This window comes from Apteryx mantelli, chromosome 1 (assembly GCF_036417845.1).
Source record: "Apteryx mantelli isolate bAptMan1 chromosome 1, bAptMan1.hap1, whole genome shotgun sequence".
In the NCBI taxonomy this organism is placed as follows: domain Eukaryota; kingdom Metazoa; phylum Chordata; class Aves; order Apterygiformes; family Apterygidae; genus Apteryx; species Apteryx mantelli.
In genome coordinates, this window is record NC_089978.1 from 78,098,852 (window position 1) to 78,121,011 (window position 22,160).

Consider the following 22,160-nt stretch of genomic DNA (forward strand, 5'->3'; position numbering starts at 1 on the left):
GCACTAATTTTTATCCTCTCTGACTGCTAGAATTAGCAGTATGTTTACACAATTCCTATCTTATTTTTAAAGCAAATTTGAGTGACTTAGTCAATCCATAATCAAACTGACTAGAAAAGAATATTTAAAGTTATTTTTTGGATAATATATATCCCCTGCCCATTTTTAATACTTTTCCATATTTTATAATTTAATGATGCTTCTCCTACACCTGCTATGACAAGAAATACTGTATTACAAACAGCAGCAGGAAGGAACAATATCCTAAATGCTGCAAGTTATATGTTGTTGTGATGCCACTTGTGAAAAGACCCAGTCAAGTCAGTCACTGGGATGAGAACGGCTCAATTACATTCATTGACAGGCTACACAGGAGAGACAGTGAACCTGGCTGTAAAAAAAGACATCCACAAATACTGTTTTTTCCTTTCAGTTCCAACCCACTTCTTATACAACGTTCCTGAATGAATCATCTCACCAGACTGATCCAAACTCCCCATGGCACATGCTTCTTATCGTGGGCTGAAGGAAATTAATTAATTCCCCATAGCTGGCCTAACTCTGCTGTCTTACAAATCCCTAGACTCAGGGCTGGCAGGTAGTACTCTTCTACGTGAAGGAAGGGGGTTAACCCTTTTGCTTCCAGCAGCTGAAAATTATCTACACGCAAACACCTTGGAATTATGAAAGCAGAGAGTTATTTAAAAATATTAGCTTCACAAAAAAGGTAAAATTGTGTTTAAGAGACTACAGGATATAGGTGCTAGATTTTCAGCCAACCTGAGAATGGCATTTCTGGACTATCCTTGTGAAGTTAACTTTAGCACTGACAATTTACATGATTTGATGAGCTCTTCTTCATCTAAATGCAAAAATGATTAAATAAAATCTCTACCACAGATGCCCACTGACTACTGTATATCAATGGCACATGTCATATTTAAACATTAAGCTTCAGCTAGAACACAAATAGTGCTGGATTTACCAAAGGATTTATTCCACTGTGCAGCCGGGACAGACTGCCTTGGGAGCAGGGGAGGGGTAAACTTCAGGATTCAAGAGAGAAGATTGCCCTCTCACCTGAGATCCAGCTGGCTTCCTAAAGCTGCTACAGCTACATTATCCTTCACATCTCCACATACATACACTGGCAGGATATTCAGTAAGAGCTGGCAAAGTTACTGATTACCTAACTCACTTAGGGGACCAAATTCCCACTGAAATATGAAAATATGGCCCTAAATTCTTTACCTCCCCTCTCAGAAGTTTTTAACTGCATGGGGATGAAGAAAAGTGCATGCAGGTCTGCTCTGGAGCACACAGAGAATGCAAATTCCTATTCCCTGACGCCCTTCTTCTGGCACTATATAGTTTAAGCTGTATGCTCTATTCCCACATGCCACTTGAGGGGGGGGAAAGGCAAAATTATTTCCTCAGTGACGTCATTTTCGTTACTTGAAACACAAGATTCATTCAGACTTAATCTGTACATACCCTCAAGTTGGTTAACATGAATGCACTAATCTGAATGTCAGATTTAAATAAAAAGTCACTATTTGGCAGATAACTGGATAATATGTGAATGCTGGCCCTAGATATTTTCTCTTGCAAGCAAAAGCAAACGCAGTATTATATCCTCCTAACAGGAAACACAGAAAAGGATGCTGTTTTCTGAGTAGCATGCTTCCAGATATATGTTTCAAGCAAAAAAAAAATATATATATATATATTCTGTAAGACTGGCTGAAAGGGCATCTGGGGAGGTGAACACAATATAGTTATATATCACCTGTAGTTGTCAAGATAACTACAGACTTATGGTTCCAGACTATCAAATCATTTCATATATCTGTAAGATACCACAGTCTTTAGCCAAACATTTGAGATCACCTTAATCTCAGAGAGAACCTTAATGAGATTCTCAGGAGAACTGCTCACTACATTACCTTTCCAAGACACACACAGTTTCTACACCAAATAAGCAGATCTTCTGACATCCCTCTCTTTTTATCTATGCCCTATGGTTTCAAAGCATAAGGCTTTCATAGCACCTGAGATGTGCTTTTCCTTCTGCATTCAGAAAGAAATCTTGAAGGAGACCCCTTTTGAAACCTTCACTTAGTTTGGAACTGGACAGTTAATTTTGTACCATCTCAAAGAAAAAAAATGCCAAATTGATGGAAAATAGGCTCAAATTCACATGCAAATTATCCACAGGACAATATTTCCATTTTGTGGAAATTTTAAAACAAAATCTTTGCAAAATTTTGTTGAAGAAAAGGAAATGCTTTATAACATCCATTTGCAAATCCAAACCCCAGCTTATTAATTCAGGAAGTTTTTTAGTTCTAGACTATCTTTGACAGTATAGTAGGCTGGAACAAGAAACCCAGAATGAGCCAAAATGAAAAATCTTTGATCTGGATTGACCCAGCCTGAAACTACTGCATTTCAAGTCTACCCCTAACTACTTGTAATTGGCATTTTCTATCCTTTATTTTGCAGATACAAGTGCCAAAATTGTTTTCTTTCTCTCTCTCTCCCCCTGCCCCCCCCAAATAAATCTTCTCATCAAAACAGATATCTCCAGGAAATATTCTGTTTTCACAAAAACTTGTTCCAGTTAGGGCCATGGAAATTTTGCAATTATTGACTGACTTTTAAGTGTAAAATATAATCTAAGAGCAAGCTTGCAAGATTTTGGATTGGAAAATGAACATTTCACACACCTCCAGTTCAGAAGCCACCAACTGCGATGACAAAGTTTTGAACAGGAAAAGCTGCTTTTTTCCCTATACTATTTTTTCCTTTCTCCCCCACAATACATATGTCTTTTTTTTTTTTCCGATATGCCATTAAATTCATAAAGAGAAAGAAGTACAGACACTGCACGATTTAAATGAGATCCATATTCCAGGAAGTTTAGTAGCTGTAAATTATTCAAAAAGCAAAAGTGTGTGAGCATAAGTGAGATCGGAGTAGAGTGAGAGGAAACACAGAACAACAGAAAATCTTGCCCAGAGCCATAGAGATTTCTTTCCTACCATAGACCCATATACTTTCCATGCTTAGGAGGTAAAGCACTGACAAAGATTATTTTTCAAGCTAGGTCGAACTACACATTGGAAAGGTGATTTGATTTATTTTGTCTCCTCAAGTCACTGCAGTTCTGAAGAGCTACTCCTTCCAAGCAGCCTGAAATCAACAGTAATCTTGGTAAGAGAAGACAGTGGCAGATATAATGTTAAATGAAGGACTAAAACACAGCTGACAATTATCTTGGGGAAATTAATCAGATGCTGATAATGGTTCGCATCACGCCACCCAGAAACACTGCCTTGATGAAAGGAAAAATCCAAATCCAGACATAATTATTAGGCATCTAATGGTTCTCATGTTAGAAGTTTTGCTTAATTCAAGCGTTTATCAATCCCCTTAGGAGGATTTCTTTTCCTTCTTACAAGCAAGATTTTATTGCATAAACTATCAGAAAACACTATGAAAAAATGCTCTGCCATTACAGATTTCATGCAAGCTTCTAAAAAGGCTGAGAAGAGTTTTGATGTACGCATGCTACTTTCCACTCAGGATGTGAAAATGTGGCAAAGATTTCATATGTCATATAATCTTGAACACATTTTTTTAAAACTTAGGTTTTAAAAATCTATGTCTTAAAATAAAATATATTAGTCTATACTCCAGAAAAATTAACAAGAGCAAGCTATTCCTGAATCATGGGCTATACTTCCTGGCCTTTTCAGTCAGGATATTGCTCTCGGCACCACTGTTGCAACGCTCTTCCCTGTTTTCGCACAGCAGATATTTTATCTACACAGATTGGGGGGGTGGGAGGAAGGAAGGAGGTGCGTGAGAGGTTTGTACTACTTCAAAGTTCTTTTCTAATACCCATTTCTTAAGACTGCTTTATGATAAAATTATTGCAGTTATTACCGTTATCAGTGCCCAAGAGCCTTATTATGGGCACTATATAAACACTGATAATTCCTTGAAGAGTTTGCAGTCCAGGAATCTGTATATGTTATATTATTTGTAGCATTATTTTGCTTGACAGACAATGCTTTATACCACAGGGAGAAGAGGCAAAACACAGTAGTCAGCAGACACAGTGTCATGTGGTTTTGACTGCTAAAATTTCAAAGGGTCACAGAATTACAGAATCGCTGAGGTTGGAAGGCACCTCTGGAGGAGCAGGGAGGTCAGGTCAACCCCCTGCTCAGAGCACAGTCAGCTACAGCAGGTTGATCAGGGCCATGTCCAGTTGGGTTCTGAGTATCACCAAGGATGAAGACTCCACAACCTCTCTGGCAACCCGTGTTCAACCACCCTCACAGTAAAAAAGATAAGTTTTTCTTATGTTCAAGCAGAATTTCCTGTATCTTGGTTTGTGCCCATTGCCTCTCGTCCTGTCACTGGGCACCCCTGAGAAGAGTCTGACCCCATCCTCTTTATACCCTCCCTTCAGATATTTATACCCATTGATCAGATCCCCCCAAGCCTTCTCTTCTCCAGGCTGAGCAGTCCCAGCTCTCTCAGCCTTTCCTTCTATGAGAGATGCTCCAGTTCCTTAATCATCTTCATGGCCCTCTGTTGGACTCCCTCCTTACATAACGTTCAGCCCCTGTTTAAGAACTGAACCCTCTAATTGAAGTTTCTATTCTTTGCTGTTGAAAAAATGGGCCTCAAAACACAAGCATGGACAAACTAGTATTGGTCCTCCCAAGGTGCAGAGGCCTCGCTCTTCTGAGGAAAATGACTGTTTGTCTCTGGGTGTGCTCGGACTCACAGGTGTGCTGCAAGGAGACCCATCAGCCTCTGCCTGACTGCTCTGTATTTTGGGGGTTCTCTTTTCTAGATAAAGGCCCTAGTGCTTCTGCAAGATGAAGATGATTGCTTTCACTGCTGCTCACAAGACTGAAAAGCAGCAAAGAAAATGACATCAGTCTATGGGAGGACTTTGCTACACGGTGACGGAAAGACTTTTGAGCTGGCAATGATGCACTGGCTCTTCTCAGCTACTGGCACACTCATGATTTACATACTGTCTCTTTATTTAAATACAGTTCACATCTGGAAGGTTATGCATACAACCTGTAAGTACTTCAAATACAGACTCTGACTTTTCGATGCTCACTTCAAGCTGTGAGTTCTCAGCACTTCCAACAGCTGGATCCTCCATGAAGAAGCTCATGGCATTTGCACAGAAAACATTCTACTTGTTACAAGCAAATAGACTTCTGAAATCCTACATATAACTCATGGAAGACAGAACCACATAAAGTAGATCTTGGAAGAGAGATATGAAAGCATTGCAGAGAAAAAACAAATTGTCTTCTTCTTGGCTTTGTTTTTTAGTATTCTCTGACAGTTTCCTCATGAACTGACAGAGTCTGGAAATAGCTCACAGAACTCACCTGTAACTACTTCTCAAGCCTGAAAAAATAATGACATGCTATGGGAAGGTGTCAAATCCAGCACCACCTCTATCAGGTCACCACTTGACATCATGCCTCTAGAAGTACTTAAAAGAGGATCAAAATCATGTAAAAGGGTGAAATAGGACTATTTTCAGGCCTTGCAGAGGCAATTTCATTTTAAAATTTCTTTTCTCTGATTTGCCTTCAGTAAGGCAGCATAATCAGCAAAATTCTAACCTCAGAGCTCTGGCCCCATTAGTCACACAAAACTTAGGTGATTTACAGTCAGAAAATCATTTCAAAACATCTGAAAGGACCTTATTATTCTGCCTACAGCTACACCTGTGCACTTCTTTGTCTCTAGGTTTCAATTAGAAATAATTTAAATAAGAGAAAATCGTGTTTCCTAGTGGCAGAGACTGTTAATGAAATATGCTTCACATTTCCAATAGAAATGGGAATTTAGGAAACTGACAGGCAGAGCTTGTGCCTGCATTATGAATACATTTTATATTTGAAAGACTTTATCTCCATCTCACTATCCAGATCTGCAGCTCATTTTTATCTCCATGAACCATATTCATATTGCTCTTAATGTCTGAACTGCCATCCTATTAACCCAACATCTCAATTTCTAAGATGTCATCAGAATCACAGAAAAATAGGAGATCCTGTGTAAATTTAAATGTGCATAAGCATTGAGGGGGAAAAATCCTGTAAAATGTTATACTAAAAGTCAAGAGGAGAACAAAAATCATGAGCAAGCAGACTTGATGAATTTAACCATATGTTTGCATTAAAATATTATGTAAAACAAACAGAAAATAAGAAAATTTGATTTGCTAACTGATCACATAAATGATTTTATCAGAGGGCTTTGGAGATACTTTTCTTTGGATTAAAATCTTCCCTGCTTAATATAGAGTATGGAGTCTCCAACTATACTGGCTAAGGGACATAAGTGGCATGAGCACAAAGAAACTGTATTAGGCTTTGCATTATTTTCTTGGATTCTAGCAAGGGGTCTTCTGTCCCTCATGCATGTGAAGGACTCAATCCTAAAAGACTTGGATATAAGCTTAACACATAGAATATTTTTCATGATTTAAGTATTTTCATATAGCTTGAATATTCTTGAAATAACCTTAGAATAGCCCGGGGTGGGGGGGGGGGGGGGGGAATTAAAAAAAAAAAAAAATTAGGTAAGGTTCTTCCACCCATTATCAAGTGACAAAACCGAAGAGCTCAACTATTCCACTCAGGGTCCTGCAAACTGACATTCTGTCAGAATGAGACTTTTTTACTCTTCTCACAAATCACCACCCTGTCTTTCAAGATGCCTTCATGAGTCTGGAGTTCAGTTGTACAACTGTAACCGAGGGCAGACCTTGCCTTGCCAAAGCTAAGTACTGGTGATAATGCACCAGTATGAAGACAGACACCAGGTAGATGGAAACTGCATTGCTATTACCAGAAACCTCTTTAAAACAGTCCTAGAGATCTTTCAGCATCAACAGTGGTAGAGAAAGGATATGCAAATGGCAGGATGTGGTAGAAGGGATAGAGTAGCCACTTCAGATATTGCCACAAACTCAGTGTGTTATACTTTTACACACCTCACTACATCACTATGAAAAAACAATTTGACATGAGCAAGCATAAATTCACACACATGTTCATGTACACATACAGATGAATAGATAATACACTTCTCATCCGTAGATATTTTGTAGTATTTTTGACCAGTCAGATGATCATCTACATATTGACATCATTTTACCAGGTCAAAGAAACAGTCAAGGGTGACATTTTTATATATGTTCTAACACAGCATTGGTCTTTCCTAAACTGGCTTACACAACACTAGCACATATTTATGCCAGCATAAATTCTTGGGCAAAAATAAATCCAAAAGTTTGGTAATGTGGCTTCCAGATGGCTTCCTCTAGTCTACAGGAAAAGTCAACAGGAAATGGTTAGGAATAGAGCAGAAAGATGTGGACAGTTTTGTTAAAATTTATACCTGACATACAAACAAGCCTCAGTGGAGTAACCCATGAGTTATTCTGCAGGTATGCTTGGTACATACCTGCAGAATATGGCTGGATTTGGGTAAATACTGTCTTTTGGGTAAACTTTAGGATCTAGGATCTCTAACTTAAACAAGGACAATCTCCTTGCTTGTTAGCAGGCTATACACAGCAAGGGAGCAAGGGATCTTGTCCTCTTCTTATTTCCTGGCTGAACCATAAGTAGCACAAGCATCCACAGAGAAAGCTCTGGGAAAAAGGCCAGGCTTGTTGAATCCATGTGAATTACAGTGTTTTTGAGGAGATATCATCCCTCCCACTGCTTGGCCCACTCTGTCTTGATGTAGGTCAGACTGTAAATGAAATTTGATTGCTAATGTGCTAACCTCTGCATTCCTCGGACTTTAAAGGAAAATGTCTCATCTTCCTTTCTCACCTAGCTTCAAATGGAAGTCTCATGAATCCTGTGGATTTAGTGTTGTTTTATAATTGTGGTTTTATTTGAATTGCCACAAAATTGTTGGGTGAGATTAAACACAGGCCTTTCCTTTTGAAGAGTTCTATGCTTAATATGACTTTTACACCCCATTTTCTCACTAACTTAATTTTTTCCCCATTTAAGTTTAGTTGCAACTCCAGCTCCTACACTGCAATTGTGAGAGCCTTCCCTTGGTACTATGCTAAGTGATATTTATGCATAAACTTTTGCTAATTGCTGATTCCATTGGCATTCATCAACCTATGCTGGAATGAATAAAGCTTTCATTCATGTTTATATATTAGTTTCCAACATTTGTATGCTTGTAATCATCAGGCCAAAACCAGCTTTCATTTGCAGAGATGTAAACTGAGAGGAACTGAGTCAGGAGATGATACACTCTCATTAAGTGCATGGAAAGATTTTTTTTTTTCTGGTATCACTGAGAGTTGAGTTTATCACAGAGACGTCTAAATTCTGTAACTCAGTAGCATGTTCATGGCAGGTAGTGATGGTTATGTCTACATTAACAAGCAGTTTAGATCAACAGGAGTGAATCTCTAGAGCTCAGTTTGTGCTGGACGCTCAACACAGGCATTTATATTGATTGCTGGGATTCTTATTTCAGACTAGCCTGAGTTTGCTCCCATGAGCTAATGCTCTTTTATTGCTGCAGTCCATCTCCCAGGTTAGTTTTGTCCAATGAGAATCCAGGTCATGAACTATGATGCTCTTCCTGATGTGAACCAAAGCTCAGTAAGCGGGGAACACCTGAGCGTTGCCTGAAAAGCGCTCTCCTGATCTGAACTAAAACACTAATGTAGACGCACCCTATGCGTAAATTTGAAACTTACACAATTAGAATATCTCTGTGGCAATTCGTAGCCATCAACAATTTTCCCAGCCATATAATTGCTACCATTAACAGAACAAGTTCCCAATTTAACAAATGACAGCAAGATAAATGCCCACATCATTCTCGTTTCTCCCAGCTTTATGATTCAGAGTTTAGCAATATGTTGCCCTTGGTCTTTTGGAAACAGCACCTATAAGATAATTTTAATGACAATGCAGTACTTCTCTTGGTCCGTTCTGGATATCTGAAGGCTTTGACTGCTTTGTTATGGAGGAGGTTCTGGCAATCAAATGAATTGGTTTTACCCATACCCCCTAGGACTAATACTTTATTTTCCTCCACTCAGCCACCCACATCCTTCCTCACTCTTTACACTTAGCAATAGGTAACTCAGTGCAGAAACCCCCAGCTGAGAAGAGTACTGGAGTCAATGGGGAGGAGGAGGAAAGAGGAGTCAAGGAGGCTGTCTGGCACAGGGTGGCACCATGTGAGAGGATGTGTGGTCGGAAGAGGTGATGTGACATATGGCTTAGTTCTTTTGTGTCCTTTTGTGATCCCACCTCATAGGGGAGCTGCCACAACTGCCTTCCTCTCCCATGCTCTTCTATCTTTGTGGCACTGGCTCTGGTTTGAATGCCTCCAGTATGGAAAAAAAGGCTACCTACCTCCCTGCATTTAAAAGTTTTATCAGTCTTCTCTTCATATCTTGCCCTGCTGCTGCAAAAAAAGTGTCATGTCTGTGCAAAGCCATTTTATTATTATCTTTGTCCTCCTCTGAAGCTGTTAACACACAAGTTACTGTTCATCAGCTGCTTCATAGTAAACATTTATATACATGTTTTTAATTCCACCTGTCCCTGCAGTGTGTAGATTATGTCAAGTAAAACTGCTTACCCTTAGATAGCAGACAGAGCCTGAGACAGACAGTGTGGGCCAAGGCATAGAAGGATGGTATCTCCTCAAAAACACTGTAATTCACATGCGTTCAACAAGCCTGGCCTTTTCCCAGAGCTTTCTCTGTGGAATATTGTGCTACTTACAGTTCAGCCAGGAAATAAGGAGAGGACAATGTCTCTTGCTCCCTTTCTATGTATAATCTGCTAATGAGCAAGGAGATTTTCTTTGTCATTAGAGATTCGAGATTGGGATAGCAAACTGATGGCATCCATTCATACAGTTTTTCCACAGTAAAAGAATCACAGCTCTATTGGTCCAATCCTTGATCACATTGCTGCAATATGGTCTTTGATACAACAGCTCCCTTGGCTGTCCAGCAAAACTGTTTTAAGTGGTTCTTCTTTAGGAGCCCAGTATTCCAGATGGGAACAGTTTCTGTAAGCAGTTTGTTCATATGGACCACTAAAAATGTTCAAAAGTTCATTGTGCAGAAAATTGTTAAGATAACCCATAATGTTATTATGCAGTGACTAAACACATGTCAAACTGTAGCTTTTGAAAAGCTGACACTTTCCTACAGCGTAGTCCTGCTCACAATACCTACATATATATCGCAACACAAAACAACAGGCCAAATTCATTCATAAGTAATAACCCAGGGCTCCTGCTCTGATTTGCACAAGTCCTTTGTACAGTATAAGGTAGTTTCAAATACAAATATCCTTCAATCAGTAACTGATTCAGAAAATGTTACACTCTTCCAGATTGTTTTTAGGTCCAAATCTATCAAGACCTGAAATTACTAAAGCCTCAATCATTATAATTATAATGATGGACAGCTTCAGTCAACTTTTGATACAATTCCAGCTTCCTCAAACTGCCAAGTCTTGCTTGAAAAAGTTTATAACTGAAAGTTAAAGCTTACTTGTTTCAGAAAAATCAAGCAAGTCTGAAGTGCTAGAAAAGTCTATGATCACATACATGTGAGAAAATAAGACAGAGCTTAGTTTATTCAACCTCATATAGGTCATGTGATAGAATTAATGCCAAATGGTTTTGGTCTCTGTACAGAAACTTCCAGCAAAGGATTTAAACGATGTAATAATTACCTTTTTCCTTTCATGATCCTTCTGACTGTGCCTTAATTTATGATGCTTTTAACTAGCATACATGTATCCTGAGGCTATGATGGGTGCACATTTATTTAAGTCAAAAGATAAATCTTAATGAAAGGTTTTTTTAACACAATAATTAACTTATTTTGATCATCATAACAGTAATTATTAGAGGCACAAAAACAGAATCAGATCTCAGCAGAAGCCATGAAGACCGTAAATAGGGTGGAGCAGCAGCACTCCCCTATTATTTTGCCAAGAAGTGATACATCAAAGTGGCAGCAGTGAATCATCATACACTACTAGGAACTACACCCAATGAACTCAAGATATGAAAATATTAAATGCACTAACCTCCATCATAAATTGCAAATTATAATCACACAGCAGATAGTTTGCAATATACCTTTTCTCAGAAATCAAGCTATGCTCTCTTTATGCTACCCCCACATGATCACTCATCACATTAAAACACAACAAAACCCAAATAACTGCGACAACATGGGAATTTTGACTTTGGTAGAAAAGGTCTCTTTATTTTTAAAAACACGGTTTGATTATGAGGGGACTATAAGCTCTAACCATGTGTCAAATAAGACAGTTCAGCTGTTCTGTTCTTTTAGAAACAGATTCCCGCGAAAGATTCACCCTTTTTATGTGATTTCATGCACCATGAGAGGTAAGACCAGCAATGACAAAGAAAAGAGCACACCCACTCTTACCTGCTGTCATCTTCCCCTTAGTAGAAATAGCTAGTATTCTGATTTTATGCCCAGTTATCAAATTGTTGTACTCACAAACATGCACACACACACACACAGACTGTATGGAGTGCTGCAGCTCCCAGCAACCAGTAGAAGTTGCAGTCAGTTCTTTTGCAATGACCCATGGTAAAGACCTCAAACAAAACTGAAAACATTTTAACCAAAAACACCCTAATCATTTCTAGCCCTATGTCAGATTTACTTTAAGAATTAATTTCCCAAAATAAACACTTTAATGATATACAAAGGTACCGCTTCATTTGTTTGCCAATAAACACTATCAAGGAATATTCATCAAAAATACAGAAATAAATAGTTCCTTTAAAAAAAGACATAGTGTGTTACCTTTTCCAGTCAAAGTTTCTTCTTTAATTTTCCTCACTGCTTCTTGGCCCTCACTCTCACTGTTTCCAGCTGTATCACAACACAGAAAATACAAAGTTAGTAATGCAATCAACTTAAGGACAGTGAGTATAAGCATGCCATTATAAGGGTTAACCACAGTGTAAAACCAACAACAAGGTTTAAGTGAAAATGAGTGATTCATTAGCATCAGAACAGTAGAGGTTTTTAAAAAGCGCCGTACAAATGCATTGCTGTTCACACAAGTTCTGCATGCTTTTCTCATTTATTTATACAAGATATGACCATCTGCTGGCTGGAACAGCTAAATTCAGATGTAAATCTGTGAGCAAAAAGTGAATTACATCACACACCGATTCCAAAACAACCCTAACACAGGTGAGAGTGAACCCCTCCCTCTTTTCCAAAATAAGAGAGAATTTCACAGTTGGTGGTAAGGGCCCCCTACACTGGCCCGAAAGCTCAGGACAGGTTTTACCAACACTAACAGAAGAAAACATGGTTAAGCATCACATAAATGTCTTTTGTGCCATTCAGCTTAGGTGGACAGTTAATAATTGCCTGACATGTGCTTGGCAATTGTTTTATAATAACTTCTTTAGAAGAGAAAAATGCAAGCACAAGCAAAATATCGTACTTGGTAGCAAATGTGAAATTTTAAAAATTGTTTAACATTCCATTTATCATCCACAAACATTTTCCATAGCATGAAATATCAAAATATCTAATTGTTTGTTATCTAAAGTATATATAAATAGTGATGTTCATAATGAACTTCATGAAGTTGCCTTCTCCTTTTCTGATTATATAAACCTCTGCCTTGGTTTTTATACAGGTTTTATATTGTGACCTGCTGCAATTTTCTCGTCCTCTCATTTACTAGTTAGCATGCAGAATTTTTGTTTTTCATTTTTTTTCTCATTTTTTAGTAACAGTGACTCAGCTCTATCAAAGTTCAGGACAGAATCATAGCATCATAGATTAAATTAAGGTTGGAAGGGACCTCTGGAGGTCATCCGGTTCAACCTCCTGCTCACACTAGTACATGCTTATACTTGCTTTAGGGTGTTAGAACATGCTTTATAGCACTATTAAACTATATTAATTTGATCTCACAGAGAACATGTTCCAAAAATGGAATTAACCCCTCTGAGATAGATCATGTGCTATCCATTGGTTGCATTAGCTGAAGTTAATTAGCTCAGAGCACCGGAGGGAGATTTCTGGGACAACCACTTTGGGGAGGTAGACTAATGCATTCTTTTGAGGATGGAGATTCTGCTGCGCTTCTGTGTTTGGGCAATAAAAAACAATGATTTGTAACACTGATTTCCGAAGGGAATGTATATCTTTGTTTTCAAGATATGCAAGAAGACTCAATATTTACATAAACATAGCCAAAACAAAGATGTTTAACATTTCAGATACTGAAGAGAAAATATTTCTCACATAAAACCTACAGTTGTGCTGCCCTATAATTGCTATTTATAAATTACAGTAACTCTGGAATTATATGGCTCAGGCAGCTCCACAGACTGACCAAAAAAAAAATTTTTTTGAACAAAGCAAACATTTGCAGAATTTATGTCTTGCTGTTGTTTTCCCCCTTAAAATCATGCAGGAGGCTTTACAGAACAGAAACATTCAGCTTGATGCTAATTTCTGGATATAAATGCCATGTCAACAAACAAACCCCCAGTGAAATTGCCATAGCTAGGGAAATCTGTGCATAGGGGCTATGGGCAAGGGATCAGTTTTCTTCACTATTTCACCTGAAGTGATTTGCTAGAGTAAGGTTTCAAAATCAGTGTGTTACAACACCAGGTAGAGTTAGGTTAAAAACAAAACACTTCTGCGCCAATTCTGTGAAGATCTCATTTGATTCCTCTTTTGCTCAGCATTCCTCAAACAGAGAACATGCTTATTAAAGCTTCCAGTGTCTTAATTTAACTCTCAGTATGTTCACCGAATTTGTTCTTTTAAGAGAGCTTGTGTTCCACAACAAATTTTAATTCACATTATTTTGCTCATATATAAATGGTTATTCATTAAAGCTCTGTGCCCTCCAAATGAGTTCAGTTTATTCACATTTGCATATTTTTTCATTCTAGACCACTGGGATAAAATAATTATTCTGCTAAACAATCATTTCAAATGCCTGTTTCTACCCTGACTCAACAGAGAGTTTGAAAAATAGAGTCTGGAAGCTGTGAGTATCATAAAATGGAAAAAGCCTCACTGAAAGCTGCTACCATGATAGAGGCTTTTGAAATTGAATTTTGAATTGAATTGAATTGAAACTTCTTGCAAAGAAAATCCTGTAAGAAAGTATAAAGAGAGTGAACAAATGACCACAATCTTTGCAAAAAGTTCAAAGACACACATGTCAAAAAGATACAATAAGATTGGGAGAATATTCTACACATCTGAGTTTACTCAAGGAGGCCAGCATTCCCTTGCTGATGATGAGTGGAAGAGGAATGGGACGTTGCTAACCATGGCTAAAAGTTTCCATTATAACTCCACACTCAGAGACTTCTGCTATGAGGTATGCAACTTCCTGGGCTGATCTCTGCCTCAGGTTGAAAGTCAGAACAAAAACACTTCAGCCATTTCCAAGAGACTGGCTACTAAAAAACAGTTCTGCTACTATTTCTTTAAAGTTATTGCAAGACTACAGTAGACAGACATATAAGCTTTAACTCAGCAATGGGAAAAGGGCGTAGAAAAATAGGATCTTTTTTCCCTTCTCTTTACCCTATGAAAACCAGATCAGATTTGGCTTGGTTATAATCTACAGAAAAAGTAATTATTTCCATATATTGTGTAGATGTATTTCATTATCTGAATATTTCAGATGCATTGAGCATGTTTTAATCCCATACCTAGTTCTATCATTTTTAAACAACTGCAAATAGAAACAGACTTCAAGCAGCAGATACAGCTGTCAGAAGGTACACTGGAAAGAAGCAGGAATAAATCTTTTTTCATTGGATATGTGGATAAGTGTTAATATCTCTCACCTTTATTACTGAGCCTCTGACATCCATCTCAAGAGACAGGCAAATAAAAATCTCTCACATTTTAACGATGAGTTAAGTCTGAATTTGGGAACTTTCCCTAGAACTAAGAATAGCCCCACAAACACGCCGCTAAATGACAGCAAACATGTCAATTCTACATGTTTGGCTGCTGTTTTCATAGACGGGGTTATTCCCACATACCCCTCTTCACAAACCACTCCCAAGCCAAACAAATCCTGCTTTACACGCTGCCCCAGACGCTGCCCCAAACCAGCCACCTGGCCTCACGTTCCTGATTCCTGCTCCTCTCCTGCTTCTCTGCTGATATATCGCTCTGCGATCCTCTAAGTATAGTGAGTGTTATGCGTGAAAGAGAACATCCTTTTAACTATTACATTAATTATTCTAAATTGAGAAAATACTTTTTAAGTCACCAAGCTGGCCCTATTTGTGTTAGGTTGGTAAAAATCAAAAATAATTTTTATCTCTTTCTGTAGATGGTTAATAAAAAAGCAGTTCATTCAAGCATGCTAAACAGAAGTATAGTGCTAACTATAATTAAAGAGGGTGAGAGTATAATATGAGGATCAAATTCTGATCACCCTCAGCTGTTTTAGCTCCTCTGTAGGACATTTGTAAATATCCTTTTGAAAAGCTTGTGATACACAGGAGAAACCTTTTGCTGGATTTTTTGCCAATGATTCACCATAATTTTTCATACTTTCAACATGCAAGAATTTATCTAAAAGAATTTTAAGATCAGTAGCATCAGTAGCACAGGATCTGCCTATTGTGCATTCAAATGGTTTGAAGGGAGGGTAAGGGAGAAAGTGAAGGCAGACCATGTTTTTTATGCAGTGAGAGAATATGGACAAAAGCTTTAAGAAAAAAGGATTCAATGTCTTGAGGGCTTAGATCATCAAAATATCTGACTTTTTTCTCCTACTTTGTCCCTGCAGAATAGTGAAAAATTCAGGTGAGATTGGTTCAATAATAACACTAACTGCAGTCAATTCTGAAAATAAAACTAGTCATTCAAGTTTGAATGGATGAGCTATATAAAATGTCATTTTAATGACATGAAAAATTCTAATTCTTAATAAAATACTGAAGTTCATATTGCAAAAAAAGATGGAATAATAAATTTAAAAACAGCTTTCTGTGAAAAAGTGACTCTCCTCTTCAACGTTCATCTACGCAAATGTCACAAGTCAAAACACCTTCATCTAAAGCCCCCACAGAAGTACATATAGAAAAATTATTATCAACAGCAATAGGTTTTGGATCCTACTCTAAAGGTCAGACACTGTCATCTTAATCACTTTAGGCAGATCCTAAATTTGAAAATCATTTCAGTGATTACAATAGAATATATTACAGAGTATTGCTCAGCCTGAATGCAGACGGTAAAAATACAACCCTTAGAAACCTAGCATGGCTGAATGAATTTGTGCACTAAGGAGACATTTATGTTTTCACTGTTTAAGGGTTCCTGATATATTTTATATATATCTTATAAAATCTTTTTAATTTCTTTGAAGCTGAAAATCTATCCAAAAAAATAATTATTAATCACATAATTTATGTGCAAAATTGATCCTAATAGAAAAGCAAGGTCTTTTCTGATTTGTGTTTTATAAAAATAGGAATTTGCAATCTTAATATTTCAAAGGAATGTAATGCAAAGCATTAGAAAGTAATTTAAAATAGTCTAAGAACAGTGATACAATCGCTTACAAGCGCAACCCCACACATTTACTGGTGTCTAGGGAACTTGTCTCCCAGAGATAAATCCCCTCTTTAGCCATAATTCTGTATATCAGTTAATCTCTAAAACAGTAAACAACTTTTCAGGGTTAGCAGCCTGCCCTATCAACCTCCCCTCCTTTTGCTAAGATGTTCAGGAAAGATGAGGGGAGCCAATTTACTACTTTCAGGTGACAGGGAACCAGAAAAGCACATCAGCCTGAATTGCAGACTTGGTAGGTATAATATAAAGATCTTCACTGACCACTTCAAGTAATCTGAGTTTAGAAGTGGTGTCCATAAACTCTAATGCATATTTATATTACCAAGAGTAGCTTGGTATGGTAATAAATTCTGTATAAATGTATACCATATGATTAAGAAGTCCCACACAGTAATAGTTAGCTGTTTTAGTGCAATAGAATATATAAAAGACTTTAACTGGATATTTGAATTAAGGTGCCTTCTCAGAGTGGTATAATCCTCATTATGATTGAAACTGAACTGGAGTAATTGAGGGGGTGGGTTTGAAGGGCTTGCGAGGGCACCCAAAGCATCAAGAGAAAATCAGCGTCATATCAGCTGATGTTATGAGGATTATATATTTGCAAGTGCACATGGCACTGCATAACAAATGACATGTGCCTCAGAGAGATGAATGCCTGTCCAGAAACGTTCTGAGTCTAAATGCTCCTGTGAGTATAGCAGGGTGTCAGACAGGTCAACCACTAAGCGGGTTTGGTCCTCAGAAGGGGACTGCTGCAGGAAGCAGGTGAGTGTTCCAGAGGCTTGCATTAGGGAAGCGGCTGGGAGAGAGCAAGTGCAAAACTCTTCCTTTCACAGTGAGCCATGAAATAAGATTCAAGGACAAGAGTAGATCCAAGGAGAACAGTATATGAAGTTGGTGAAAGAGTCTGATGCACCAAACCAGGGTAACAATGAGAGTGGAGAAAAGGGAGGAGAGAAGGGAAAGGATGCAGCTACACATACCTTTAAAGATGATGAGAATGAGAAACTGGAACTCAGTATGATATGAATGTTTTAATACTTTTTTTTTTAAGAAATCTATAAAGTCTTCAATTTAAAAAAAAATCTTACTTAAGGTAGAGGAATATAGATCTTGGGTTTCACCCATAACATTTTCAAGGCTTGAATCTGTTATTCAGTAAAGTCAGGTGTAAGGATGTGATGTGGTACAAAAGGCACCACTCTTCTTTTGTCACTCTGTTCATCATACAACAGCCACAACTAAATAAAAAATATATAAAGACCCTTCTGACATGAAAGGCAAAAATACCATTGCAAGTGTTCCTTTGAGAAAAGAAGCAAAACTGAATAAGGAGGAGGATGTTAATTTACAAAGAAAAAGCATTCTTATATTCATTTACAAGGAAAAATCATTCTTGCCCTGTTTCAGCAACCCAGATGTTCCAGTGAGAAGAATGACCCTGTTTATCAAACCAAGGATCCATCCAGACAAGTACCCTGTTTCCAAAAATGTCCAGTAGCAGGTGCTTATGGAAGAAGTATAAGTGACACATTAAGTCTAGAGTGATCTTTTCTGATATACCCTTTCAATAATAAGTCCTTTAAGAGACTTCCTGAATCAAAGGTTACACGTAGCCTCTCAATGGACCTATCATCCACTATTTCATCTAATCACATTTTCAATTCATTTAAGAATTTGACCTCCAAAGGGTTCTGGGACAAGGAGTTCTGCGATTTAATTGCACATTTAATTGCATGAAAAAGATTGTACTGTAGTTTGTTTAAAATTTTGCTGGATGCTTGCTACTTCATGTGTAATAAAGAGAAGAACCACTTCTTATTCCTTTTCTCCAAACCATTCATAATTTTATAAACCTTTATGATATCACACCTCAGTCATCTGTTTGCAAGCTGAGGAGCCTTTGTTAATTAGCCTCACTTTGCATAAAACCATCCCATATTCCTCATCATCCCTTTCTTGTATTTTTTCCAGTTCTACCAGACTTCTCCCTTTTAAGTATTCTCAACAGAATGAAACAATGATTTCCATAAAGGCAGAAAGATGCTTCCTGTCTTGTTCTCATTCTATTTCCTACTGAACTAATAAGATTTTATTTGCCTTTTAGACTGGCACCTAACATTGAAGCTGATGTTCAGATAACTTTCATCAGTAAATCAGTTGGTTTTTTTTTTTTTTTTGAGTGGTAATAGTTAATTAATTAAGAACCTATTCTTGCAAATACATAGCTGTGTTTGTTTTTCTCACATGCTGTATTTGTATTAACTGACATTTGATATTTATCCATCCTTTCACCACCTAGTCATTCAATATTGTGAGATTCTTCACAGTTCTTTATGGTAGTTAAGATTTCACAAAATCACAGAGTCACAGTGTAGCTGAGGCTGGAAAGCACCTCCAGAGATTGTCTAGTCCAACCCCCTTGCTCAGAGCAGGGTCAGCTACAGCAGGTTGCTCAGGGCTGGGGCCAGTTGGGGTTTGAATACCTCCAAGGATGGAGAATCCAAAAGCCCTCCAGGCAAACTTTTCACACCAAAGTGTTTGCTTACGTTAAAACGGAATTTCCTGTATTTCAGATTGTGCCCATTGCCTCTTGTCCTGTCACTGGGCACCACTGAGAAGAGTCTGGCTCCCTCTTCTTTATTCCCTGCTCATGAGATATTTACACACACTGCTGAGATCCCCTTGAGTCTTTTCTTCTCCCGGCTGAACAGTCCCAGCTCTCTCAGCATCTCCTCATATGACAGATGCTCCAGTCCCTTAAACATCATTAGTCAAATTAATCTGACTATCCTAAATACGTTTGTGCAAAATTCATCATACCCATATTACCCTTTTTTCTGCATCTTTTATAAATATGTTGAACATAGGCCTATGGGATCAGGAGTCCCTTTGCTACATCCCCAAACTGACAAATAATTCCTAAATTTTGTTTTCTGTCTCCTAATTGGTTACTAATCTACAAGAGATCTTTCTCTTATCTCAAGACAAGCCAGCTTCTTTAAGATCTTTTGGCATCAGCCTTGCCAAAAGCTTTTGAAAATGGAGATTAAATTAATTCACACAGTTGCTGACTTCTTCAAAACATTTAATTAGTTACCATGTCTAGAAAAGCTGCACTGACTCTTCTACAATTTATCATCATATATTTAACTCTGTATTTCTTATAATGTCTACAAGTTTTTCCAATACAGAAACCACATTCACTGGATTATCCACAAAGTCCTTCTTAAAATTGGTATCACATTTGCCCACTTCACACTTCTCCTGTGACAAGGATGATTGAAGATCCTATGTAAAAGATAACAGTCCAGAAAGTTCATACTCCGGTTTCTTTGAACACTCAGGGGTGCCTCCTATTGAGGACTAGCTACTAATTAATGTTATTGCCTTGTTACAAAGCATCTTCTGTAACAGTGCCATTTGAAGCAGTTCTTCAGACACAATCTCGTAAGGAAAGGATCAGATGTGGAACCTTCCCTGAACCGTTCTTTATCTCTTCTTCTGTGGCCTTTTACCCATGAGTGGCTCTTTGCACTTTAGTTATCTATCAGCCCTAGTAACTTTCTAGCAGACTTCCTAATTCAGTTCCCTTTATAAAGATTTAATATTAATGTTTATGCTTTAGCAGATTGCTTTCAAAATATTTTTCAAGCATCCCTTATCATGATTTTATATTAAATTAGCCAGATTCTACATACAGCTCTATCTTTCTCATTTGGACATACCTTCAACTTTTGAGGTATATGCTTTTATTTAAATATTTTTATTCTATTGAGAGATTTTGTTTTAAATCACAATGGCTTGTTTTAGTCTGTTTTGTTTTTTGTTTTTTTCTGATGCGTGCTATTGTATTTATACTATGCTTATAATAGTCTCCTTACTACTCATAAGCACTGTAATTTTTAGCTGCTCCTTTTAAATACTTCCTCATTCTTATGACAAAAAACTAGTTGTTCCAAAGAGCTATAGCAAGATCTGGAATTAATATATTCAAGTTGTCTCTTTTATTTCCTCAGCATAGTTAATTTGTACAGACTAGTCAAAAACAGTTCTAATTTATTATGAAATTTCACATGCAATAAGATACGATACATATGGTCTTCAAACAGGGCATTTCAGTTTTCTCAGTGTGATTTAAGATACAACTGCAAGCCGAAATGACCCGAAGTTGTAAATTTTAAAACTAAACTTCCCAAAAAATGAAATAATCCAAGGTCAAGAGTCATGCAGCAACAATACTAACTTTAACCGATAAAATAGTAAAATGGATGCAAGAAATGTTTCAGTTTCTAAATGTTCTAAATGAATAAACATATACAAATACATTTTTAAAAATGTAAAAAGAATGTTTAAAGCACACTTATTGTCCATGTGCAACTCCAGGTTTTAACAGAAACACAAAATGGATTTCTTTTTTAATTTATTTTCAAACAGAAATTAGGGACTAAAATGTTCAAAAAAATTCTTATGGATTTGGAAGGCTTTGCATGGCTGTGTGTACATGCATTCATGTACAAATACACAGCATTACAGTAGAGTTTTTCATAACCCTGATAACAGTGTAATGATATGTTAAAAACTAAACTGAATGACAATTACAAGGCAATCTGCATGCATTTTTCAGTGTTCCCACAGGAGAAAGAAAGCCATTGCACCGTTTTGAAAGGCTGGTAACATTTTAACATTTCCTGACTAACTCTACTAATTCTATTCTGACCTAACAAAATATGACAAAAATAGGAAGAGAAATACTTTTCTAGGACTATTATAACTCAAGCATCTCATACATCTATCTATAGTGAGAAAAGACTATTAAAGTATCCCATATAAATTTATGGTAATTGAAATTAAATCAAACTGTCTCTGAATATGATTAATTGTACCATCTTGATAATTATCCTTCTAAAGTCACTTTGTGGTATTGCACTATATTAGAATTGTACAATTTATGGTATAGCGAGTCCAGGCTGAAAATTGGAAACTAATGTGAATGAAAGAGATGACAGAAATATCTCCTGTTTCATGTGTTGCAGGGTTTACAGAGGTCACAAAGAAGTGCTGAGCTTGTCTGTGGAAGTACATTCGTTTATGCCTAAATTTGATCGCTCAAATAAGTCACTTGACTATAAATATATGTGTGTGTGTGTGTGTATGTATGTATGTATGTGTGTGTGTATGTATATGTATATATGTGTATATATGTATATGTATATATATTTTTTTCTCTAATGAGACTTTCCTTCAAAATGTGAAATTGTCCTAGAAATTTGTGACACTGATATACTTAGACATTAAAGACTGATTGCATGGTCTTGAATACGATGTTTTAAGCCATCCAGCATATGTATAAAATTTTCAAGCTGGAATTGTCTTTCATTCACCATTCACAGGCAAGGATATCATCACACAAAGTTTTTCCTGTGTTCTTTTATTAAGTTACTGA

At 37.2% G+C, this 22,160-nt stretch overlaps 1 protein-coding gene across 3 annotated transcripts in view; it reads right to left on the bottom strand.

The window, feature by feature from the left end:
* DHRSX (dehydrogenase/reductase X-linked) overlaps positions 1-22,160 on the bottom strand; it is a 175,426-nt gene that overhangs the window by 109,000 nt on the left and 44,266 nt on the right. For all 3 annotated transcript variants that reach the window (XM_067296052.1, XM_067296045.1, XM_067296061.1), the window contains one exon: positions 11,921-11,989. In XM_067296052.1, coding sequence (XP_067152153.1) covers positions 11,921-11,989 — 69 coding nt within the window. The remainder of the gene's footprint in view (positions 1-11,920; positions 11,990-22,160) is intronic.